Source organism: Bos grunniens, chromosome 19 (assembly GCF_055505025.1).
Source record: "Bos grunniens cultivar Pamir isolate PY7600 chromosome 19, Bosgru_T2T1.0, whole genome shotgun sequence".
In the NCBI taxonomy this organism is placed as follows: domain Eukaryota; kingdom Metazoa; phylum Chordata; class Mammalia; order Artiodactyla; family Bovidae; genus Bos; species Bos grunniens.
The window spans coordinates 33641740-33651968 of NC_141183.1; the positions used below are offsets into that span (position 1 = coordinate 33641740).

The window sequence follows — 10229 nt, forward strand, 5'->3', positions numbered from 1 at the left end:
ATGCGGAGCCGTTGCTCCACAGCTAGAGAGTAGCCCCTGCTCGCTGCAACTAGACAGCAACAAAGACCCAGAACAACCATAAGTAAGTAAATAATAATAAAAAGGATGGAGGGAGGGCTCAGCATGGACCTAGTGGGGTGGGGTGTGGGGGCAGGGGGACAGGGAGCTGCCCCAGGTGAAGCCAAGACTGATAAAGGGGAGAGGATGATGGTGCAAGAGAGTCGGTGGCAGGTCCCTCCCAACCTGGGGTTTTCCCTATAGAAGCACTGTGGCAGAAAGGATGTAATAAAACACACCAGTGACAAGCATACGGTAACCTTGTCTGTGTCCCAGCATGCAGCTTCCAAGCACTTTACACCTATGAACTCACTTAATCGTCACAGTAATCCTGTGAAACAAGGGATTATCTTACAACGAGGAAATCGAGGCCCAGAGAAGGCAAGTGACTTCTCCAAGGTCACACCGCTGATGAGTGGCCCAGGCTCGTGTGGCCAGACCTGCTCAGCATCCGAGCCCTGCCACTCAGGCGGTGACTGAGCCTTTGTCATTCAAAGAGTCAGCCCTGGAACTGTGGCTCTGGGTCAGCTCAGCACCTGGCTGGCCTGTCCCTGTCTCTGTCTCTGCCTGACCTGTAGGATCCAGGTCATGAAGAGGTGTGACGTCACAGGCATGACAGACCGTGGTGACTCTGCCAAGGGAGTGACCGGGTCCCCATTGCCAAGAGGAGGCAGGACTGTGTGGTGACAGCAGAAACAGAGATCTCTCTGAGCTGTCGGGGTGGCTGTAGCCCCAAGGATTCCCAGAAGTGGAGGGGTGGGAGAGCGCCCTAAGGGATCAGCCCTCAGAATCACTAGCTGGGGTTTGGGCATCTAGCTGCACCCTACACACCATGCTCATGGTTCAGAAAGCATAACAGATGCCTGCTGTCTTCCATTTCCCCATTTTTGTAGTTTTTTCCATCATATTTTATCACTCAAACAAAGAATTGATGCTTTCGAACAGTGGTTGCTGGAGAAGACTCTTGAGAGTTCCTTGGACAGCAAGGAGATCAAACCAGTCAATCCTAAAGGAAATCAAGTCTGAATATTCACTGGACAGAGGAGCCTGGTGGGTTTCAGTCCCTGGAGTCGCAGAGTCAGACACAACTGAGCAACTAACACTGAACACCAGTGTGCTTCGGTTAACCCAAGCTCCGAATTTACTCTTCCTCAACCCCCAACCCCACCCTCCCCATACCAGCTTCCCTTTGACCCCACATGTCAGACAGAAGAATGGTGACCAACCATTCGGGCGGCCCGGGGCTCAGAGACCTCCTGGCATCCAGAAATTTTCACACTAAAGTTGTTGTTCACACACATGTACACCAGATGCTGCTCAGGAGCCTGGAGACCTGTGGACAGGCAGGCGGGGACACACCAGCCTGGTGCTGCCCACCCCCACCCTAGAGGCCCTGCTCCTGCCCCTAAAGAGGGCAGGGTTGTCCCTCAACTATTCTTCCTAAGAGACTCTCTCTAGTCAAAGCTGGCGACAACAGACGGGAAGAGCTGAGGCTTCTCCTGCCCTGGGAGGTGTTCTTGTGTACCTAGTCCCTTCTGAGGCCAGACTGGGGAGACAATGTGGATACGGGGTGGGGGCTTGGCTTTGGCGATTTTTCGAGATGCTGATGCTCCGGACTGGCTCCCTGGCTTTGGACAAGTCTTGTGTTTCAGATCCTAAAATCTATAACTTAAAACACTCTCTCCCTCGGCGATGCTTTTCACCTGAAAGTTTCTCCCTCATCCTGCTTAGTCTACTCCTAGGAAACTAAATTTGAACCCCCTGTGTTTATTTTCATTCACGTGTGTGCGTGCACTCAGTCACTTCAGTCGTGTCCGACTCTTTGTGACCCCATGGACTGTAGCCCGCCAGGTTCCTCTGTCCGTGGGATTCTCTAGGCAGGAACATTGGAGGGGATCGCCATGCCCTCCTCAAGGGGATCTTCCCAGCCCAGGGATCGAACCCATGTCTCTTGAATCTCCTGCATTGCAGGCAGATTCTTTATCTTCCCAGAGCCACCTGCTAAGCCATTTTCATCCACAGGAGAAGGCCAAAGAAAAAGTAGAGACAATTTCAGTACAGCGTGTTTCTCAGCTGACATTCACTTCTCCACCACACCCTGGGAGGGGCTGGGTGATAAGACACCCCTGTTTCACACATAACCCCTCAGGATCAACTGCAGCGGCCCTGACACAGAAAGCAAACGGAGTCAGTCAGTCTGGAAAGTCACACTGCCAGAGAACCAGGTAAACATTTCTTGACTTTGGCCTGGAGTTGCCTTCTGGTCCACACCCAGCCCACCCAGACTGACGCCACGCATCCCCTCCCTCCTTGGTGTCCCTGCCCCGTCCTCCCCATCTTTTCCATTGCCACCGCTCCCCAGGATCTGCCTTCAGGCCAGAGGGCACAGCCCACCTCCAGGCAGCTCGGGCCTGGGGGCTTCAGAGTGGAGAATCTACAAGACACACAGGCTTTTCCTGCTGCTGACATAGACTGCTTCTTACAGCACAATTTCAAGATCTGTTTACATGGACAAACCCTCTTCTCTAAATTTTACACAAAGCCTCCCGTCCCCACCCAGAAGAGCAGGGCAGAAGGCGGGACGGGGGTGGGGGGAAGTCCCTAGCACATCTCAGGAGCCCTGGAGGACCCACCCAGGACCAGAGAGGCCAGGGGCCAGGACAGCCCCTCCTCCAGACCCCTCCCCTGCCACGCCATTTGTTTGGCCCCCAGGGGATGACAATGTCAGGCTGCTTGCATCAGGGTCATACCTGAGCTATGAAACAGTTAAGAAATATCTTGCCCCACTGGCTGTGCGCTCATAAAGGGACATCCACCTGTACTTCCGTGTGGCTCCAGAAAGGGCGGCTCTCTCTCTCTCTTGCTTGCTCATGCCCGGCGGGGAGAGAAGGGAGCGGTTGGCAGCACCACCCCCTGCCCGTGCAGGCCGGCCTGGGGAGCGCAGCCCGGCCCCTCCTGCCTCTGCCTTCCAGGCGATGCTCCCGGGGAAGCTGTGGGGAACGTGCCGCCTCGGACGCTGTGCTCTCTTCTTCGGCCTGGCCCTCCTGCTTGACGTCGTGGGCCTGGTCCTTCTGCTCGTGGGCATCTTTGCCTCCCTTGACTTCTGGGACTTCTTGATCTACACGGGGTCCCTGATCCTGGCTTTCAGCCTGCTCTTCTGGATCGCCTGGTACACCCTCAACATGGAGGTGCCTCTTGAGAAACTGGACTTGTAGTCTGGCCCTGGGCAGAGGAGGAGGGACGTGGGCTTCCTGGCAGGTGGAGGAGCGCAGGGCTATGCTGCCCAGCCAGGGACCAGGTGAGTGCCCCTGATCGGCCTGCGGGGCTGGCGGGAGGCTGGACCAAACGGGGGGGAGACTGAAGGGGCAGGTGGCCCGAGGACCACTCCCCAGCTAGGGACTCTGTCCACCTAGGTTCCAGCGGCAGGTGCTTCCCTCCCTGGGGACCCCTTTTCCCATGGAAACTGGAAAGGGGGTCTCCACAGACACTATTGCTTCAGATCTACCATAAGGGTCCTGCCGTGAGGAACAGGAAGTTATCCCTTCAGCTTAGAAAGTGGAGCGAGGAGCCCACCCGGGCTCTCTGTTCAGGAGAATGCTCTCTGGGGAGAACTTTGAGCGCTGCAAGAGGATGGAAAGTTCCCTGGTGGCCATTTATGCCCTCACCTTGTGGGCTGCCTGCTGCAGGAGGAAGCGGAGCAGAACCTTCCAGAATGGCCCTTCTCATTTCCTTCCTCCTGCATCTGCCCAGATGGGACATGCAGAAGGGGTCAGGACCTGCCTCCATGTCCCCTCTCAGCACACCTGCCTCCTCTCTCAGTGGTGCCCCTACCCACCACTCCCAGGCAGCCCGCACCCCACCTGCCCACCCCCAGCCAACCTGAGAGACCAGGGAGCCGGGGGACCATGACTGACCATTTCATCCCAGCTGGGCCAGCTCTGGGTTGACCGTGTGTAACCAGGGAGGCGGATAATTGTAAGGTGTTTCACATGAACACGGAATGCAAAAGACAGAGCTGGTCTGGCCCCCACAACCCTGAACTAGAAGTGGGACTGAAGCTGGGGTCCTGGTCAGTTTGGTCATCATCCCCTCCTCCAGGTGGGCTGGACCCTACCCCCAGGCACAGCTTGGCACTCCCTTTTGATAGCTGCATGGGAAAGCAAAAGTCATCTTCGGGTTGGAAGGAAGCAATAATAACTGTGTCTTTTCTGGGGGGTTCCACCTGACCCTTGGAAGGGGGAGAGGGAAGAGTGGTTTGGAGAGGTTTCAGAAGGGGAGGATGAACTGTCCCCGGCAGGTGAAAGGACAGAGATGAGAAGTCAGAGCACCTGGGCCCTGCTCGCAGCAGTACCACTTGTTTGCTCAGGAGGCATCATGCCTCAGTATTCCCTATTTACAATTCCATCTATAAACGGGATAATGACCTGCCCCTGTTGCAACACAAGGATGCGTCAGGCACTGTGAATGCCTGTGCTGGGATGCTGTGAAGAGTAAAACACACGAGCTCTTTATCCTCAGGGAATTCTCATCAGGTGAGAGAGAGACATGAGTTAGCCTCACCAACGAGGCATCAAAACAATAATAGTCTGGTGAAGATTAGGAAGAAAAGGGATATTGCTCCTTGGGAATGTTCAGTAGAGAAACTGACCCAGAAGGTGGAGTCTTACAGAGGGAGGAGGTGGCTTGAGCAAAGATCCTGGGGTAGCAGGAAAGAGAAGACAGCAGAGTAATTGAAGGACAGGCAGCAAGTGCAAGGGAGGTTCAGGGCCCCGTGGCAGGGGAAGGCCAGACCAGGCAGGGCCTAAAATCCTTTTAGTCATGATTTCAAGAACAAGAAGGAGTCATTAAAGAGATGTAGGAAGGGGTAGGCGCTTGACATAATTTGATATGTTTCCAAAAGACCACCTTGGCCAAAGGCCCAGATGACAATGATGGTGACCCATGGAAGCCCATCTGGGGAGTTTAGTCGCTTGCCTAAACAAGGGGTCCCCGGTTCAGTCTCCTTGTCCTGCATATCCTCCCTTCATTGAATTGAAAGTAGTTCAATAACCCGGTGATGAAGACCACGGGTCAAGACTCAGACTGTCTAGTTTGAATCCAGTCTTGTTTCTCACTAGCTACAAGACCTGGGGCAAGTTACAGACTAATTATAAACTAGTTATGACTCCATCTGGAAAATGGAGAGGGTGCTAATAATAGCCTCTATTTCAGAGATGATGCTAATGATATCCCCACCCTCATAAGGGTGCTGCAGAGATTAAGTTCACGTGTGTAGAGCACCATACAAGTGACAGTTGATGAAACAAGGGGCCTTCAAATAAACCTGTGTGCTGATGCGGGTAGCCAGCCCATTACAGTGGGGTAGGACCTTCCTCGGAGACAGATATCTCTGAAGCCTTCCCGACCAGTTCCTCATGCGGCAGCATATGGTGTTAAGATTCCCCAGTGGATATGAGTGAAGGTTGCCCCAGAACTCCAGACTTCTGTCTGGGCTCAAAGGGACGTCAAAAGTTGTGGGTCCACTTACTGATCACAGTCAGCAAATATCTCCTTCACTGGTTCAGTCCCCACACTCCGAGTTCTACAGGACCCAAGAGTCAGCTGGCCCTTCCACACAGCTCAGCTTGGACCGTGCATCCCTGATGGTATCTGGGGCCGCCCAGAGTGACAGGTTACAGCCGGGACCCACCGTGCAGGGGCCCCTCACCACCCCCAGGCGACCTCGGGTAAGTCATGCGACGTCCCTCTTGGAGTAGAAGGTTTGGTCCCCAGGAGAGGTTTCAGATTGTTTTCTGCAGAGGCCTCTGGGGGCTGGGGCAGCAGCGGGCAGGCAAAATGCCCACAGCCCATTGTCCCACCACACACACACCAGAGCCGCGGGGTTTCCAGTATGAAGGTTTATACCAGACTTTCACATAAGACTTCATGAATTTGAACCCAAGTTTTGATGCTAAAAGATATTTCTGAAACGCCTCGACCCACCCACTTCCTTTCTGTGACCTGTGTCCCTGAAGTTCTCTCCGACCATATTCACGATTTATGGGCAGTTTATAACTGGCCCAGCCAGTTCCGCAGTCCTTGGAGTGGAGCAAAGGGAAGAGTGAGTGCCCCAGAGGCTTGGTGGGGTGATTGCTAGGACACCCCCACCCCACCCACCCGGAGACCAGCAAGCAGGTCGCCCCCCAGGCAGCAGTCAGGACAGGGCAGGGCCACCAGGTCTCTAAAACCTCCAAGACATTCCAGGAATTTTGGGATGAGTGGCTCATTTTTAATCCCTCAACTATGTACCAAGCGGTTTTATAATTCAGTCACTCTATTTTCCAAAGCTTTGCTTGCTCCATGCTCTCCTAGTTGGGCATCTTTTGTAGATAAAGTTCCTGCAAAGGCAGGGGAGGACACATCCTTTCACAAGAAGGGATGAGTTTACACTCCCTCCAAAATGTACACACACACCCCACACACATGTACTCACATCCCCATCCTCTGCACACTTTCCCAATATACACCCGCCCTGAGTCCCCTCATAAACATGCCCACAGGCACACACACTCTACGTGCACGCCAACCTCTCCCATCACACACACCCAACTCGCACACAATCCATCCCCGATACACTCTCCCCACACACCCACACACACCCACATTCCTCACCTACACTTCCATACACATCAACACCCCACGCACGCACACGTGTCACATGTCCCTCACCCGCTGCACACACACATTCACACACACATAAAAACCTCACAATCACAAGGCTTCCACATCCCATCTGCCCTGTTCACACACAAACAGGCCCTCACACCTGCCGCGCACATGCCAGAAAGACACCCCTACAGCAAGCACTTCCACCCCCAGCAACCAACGCAGAAAAGTGTGGAAAGGCACCCAGCCCTGAGCCCTGGGAAGAGCGCTTCTTCCCATTCACAGGCTCTCCTCTCTGCCTCGGAGGGGCCTGTGAGGCTGCCAGGTTGGCTCGGAGCACAGCCGGCTGGAAAGGCCTGCCTACCTGCGTGGTGCGCGCTCTGGAGCTGCAGGAAGAGCTAAATTTTCTCCAAGTCCTGGAGAAACTGTTAATCTAGGAGACAGCAAGCAAGTACACAGGGCCTCAAAAATGTACACGGAAGAAGCACAGTCTCACAGGGGCCTGAAAGCTCAAATGAGGAAGAGGGCTGGGGGAGAAGGGGGGTGACGTGTGGCCTCAGCTTCTGGGTCTCGAACAACAGATAAGAGTGTGCCGGGCAGAGCCGGCACCTGGGAAGGCCCAGAGGGAAAGGAAGGGAAGAATGAGATGGTGGCCCAGAAAGCGTACGCAGATGCTGGGGACTGGGGTTCGGGGTCCTCACTGCTGAACTTGGTGGACGTTGAAAGCCAGATGAGGAACCTGGCACTTGGAAAGCAAGAAGGGACTGTCGATGACTCCGTGGTCTAGAGGGTGACTTGGCTAGGCTCTGATTGAGAAAGAAGTACCTGGCGTCACTTGCAGCAGGGGCTGGGGAGGAGAGTCATGGAGACTGCAGGGGTGGGGTTGGGGGGGCATTTGAAAGCAGGGGCAATAACAAGAAACTGAACCAAAGTGATGGCTTCAGGGAGGAGGGGAGAGGGACAGAGATCATGTGGGTGCACAACAGACGCCCAGGAGACATCCCAGTCTCCTTCAAGGGGGAGGGGGAGTGGTCGTGTCACAGGCTTCAGAAAACACTCCCACTGTGGAATCAGGAGAGGTCAGGGGAAGGCACGGGCTTGCTCAAAATTGGGTGTTTTCCTCTGCATATGCAGAGCTGGGGGTGCAGGGGATACTGATCAGCAGAACTGCCCAACAGGCCTAGAATGTGCAGAATTTACACTCAGAAAGGGGCTCATACATGGAGTTGGAGGCAGGGGCTGAAGACAGGACTGTGGACGGGATTGAAGCAGGTGGGATGGTGGAGGAAAGAAGGTGGGTCAGTATTCACTGGGCTCGTCACTTACTTTCAAGACTTCATTTGATGCTTACAACTCTGTGGGTTTGGGGTGCAGGTCCCCATTTTACAGCTGAGTAAACTGAGTCTCAAGGTAGTTTCAGGACTAGCTCTGAAACTGTCAAGGGCCAGCATTAGAATTCACACCCGAGTCCAGCAGACTCTGAGAACCACGCTTGTTTCACCCTGTCCAGGCTTGAGTTGACAGGTTCAAGTCTCAGACTGATCTATTCCATCCTCATTTATTCAGCCCAGGTGCCATCTGATGGAGAAGTAGCAAACAGACGTCCTGTCTCTGCAGCACCTCCTGTAACAGAACCCACAGGAGCCAGGGGCTTTCAAAACACCCGCCAGGATGTCCAGGGATGGTTATGAGGGCCAGGCTCCATCAAGACACCCGAACCCCTGCCCCTGGCCACTGGCTGACTGCTGCTGGCGCCCCAACTGTCTGTGAGGGTCTGGAGAGCCCCTAACATTCACACAGTGGGGTTTTATGGCAATAACTCCCCTGTGGGCTTGGGCAGTCAATGAGAAGTCCTGTCCTCCAAGGCTCCTCTCATTAATGTCCCTTAAAAAAAAATTATTGGAACCAACTATAGAAGTCCAAATGAGATTTCTTCGAGCATGCATCACGTGGAATTACTGCTCCTTCGGCTCTTCAGACAGACCGTGTGAGCCCCTGGATGGTCTACCTCACTCATCCTTCCGTGTCGTCCAGTCAGCACGTGGTGCATATTTCAACTTGCCGGCTGACAAGGCAGATGCAGAGCCAGTGTTGAGGGCAAGGGCCCCCTTCCTTGGCTCTGGACACCGGGAACCACCAATGCTGCCCCCGACTTGCACAGCTGGACCATGGTGGGGTGGGGAGCTCATGTCAAGCTTTTGGTCAAATGAAAGCCTCTGGGGTTTTTCTGACAAGCAAGCTGGGCTCCGCTGCACTGTCCTTGAGTCACTCATTTCTTGATCCTAAGAGCAGTATTCTATTTTTATCTTGATTCAACTGCATCTAATTCAGCGCAACCCAACTAGAGTACTTGGATCGGGGCGGGGGTCGGGGGCAGGGGGGTCAACCTTCACAAGCTCATCGTCACTAATTTATATTTTCCACGGTCTAATTTTGTACTTTTTATTTATTTGTCACCCAAACCGTGTATGTGTTTCTTAGAAGCTGCCTCAGATCTTTTTCCGTGTGAGGTAGTTACCTAAATAAAAGAGTCAACTGGCCTTTTGTTTTAACTCGACATTAACTGTTTCTGGGGCTTTCCGGGTGGCTCTAGTGGTAAAGAACCTGCCTGCCAATACAGGCAACATAAGAGACATGGGTTTGATCTCTGGGTAGGGAAGATGCCCTGGAGGAGGCCATGGCAACCCACTCCAAAATTCTTGCCTGGAGAATCCCTCAGACAGGGGAGCCTGGATGGCTACAGTCCATAGGATCGCAGAGTCAGACATGACTGAAGCAACTTAGCATGCACACATACACACACAACCTGTTTCTGAGTCTATGTGGTTCCATAACAATACCCAAACTCCCAGCTTTAGGGCAACTTCTCATTTGTTTCACCTGCCTCTGTGCAAATCCTGGAATCATATGTTCAGCTTAGCAGCTCTTGGGAAGAAACGCACAGAACCAGGTGGATGGAGACAGTACATGCGTTATTCTAACACCATGGAAGCTTCTGGAAGCTCTGTGCTTGGCCACCAGCCTGGCTTCTCAGAATTAGGCTGGACTCGGGAACCTGAGGGCTTCCCCTCAGATGGTGGCCCAGAAGGTAAACAATCTGCCTGCAATGGTAGGAGAACCCAGATTCGATCCCTGGGTCAGGAAGATCCCTTGGAGAAAGGCATGGCAATCCACTCCAGTGTTCTTCCCTGGGAGATCCCATGGACAGAGGAGCCTGACGGGCTACAGTCCATAAAGTCACAGAGAGTCGGACACAACCGAAGCGACTTAGCAAGCATACACGCACCTGGGGACCCAGGTTAAGAGCCAGAAGTGAGAAGGCACTCTTAGGCAATGTGTGTGCAATGTCGGGGCGTTCCCACAGGGGCAAGGCTTGGTCTGCAGCTAAGCATCTGCCAGGGCAGGACCGTATCTCAGGGATCCCTGATGGCACAGAAGTAGAGGCCACAAGCGCCACACTCCATCTCAGAGATGATGGGAGCAGCACCCTGCCAACGGGATGCGGACCCCCCAGGAGTCTCACTGAA

General features: G+C 53.9%; 1 protein-coding gene across 3 annotated transcripts; it reads left to right on the forward strand.

Annotated features, from left to right (window-relative positions):
• The first annotated feature begins 2827 nt into the window (after window positions 1-2827).
• TMEM238L (transmembrane protein 238 like) lies at window positions 2828-9242 on the forward strand. Of its 3 annotated transcripts, none has more exons than XM_086358840.1 (3): window positions 2828-3355; window positions 5645-5783; window positions 8269-9242. In XM_086358840.1, exon 1 carries the CDS (start codon window positions 2928-2930, stop codon window positions 3270-3272), a length of 345 nt encoding a protein of 114 aa, XP_086214966.1. In that variant the 5' UTR covers window positions 2828-2927; the 3' UTR covers window positions 3273-3355; window positions 5645-5783; window positions 8269-9242. The 3 variants fall into 3 exon arrangements, with proteins under 3 accessions (XP_086214966.1, XP_086214967.1, XP_086214965.1); XM_086358839.1 differs by having other exon boundaries at window positions 2831-3355; window positions 5622-5783; XM_086358841.1 differs by lacking the exon at window positions 5645-5783 and having other exon boundaries at window positions 2829-3355.
• Window positions 9243-10229: the final 987 nt, after the last annotated feature.

Excerpts from the sequence above, each read along its gene's own strand:
- TMEM238L (XM_086358840.1), top strand. The coding sequence starts at position 2,928 with ATGCCCGGCGGGGAGAGAAGGGAGCGGTTGGCAGCACCACCCCCTGCC.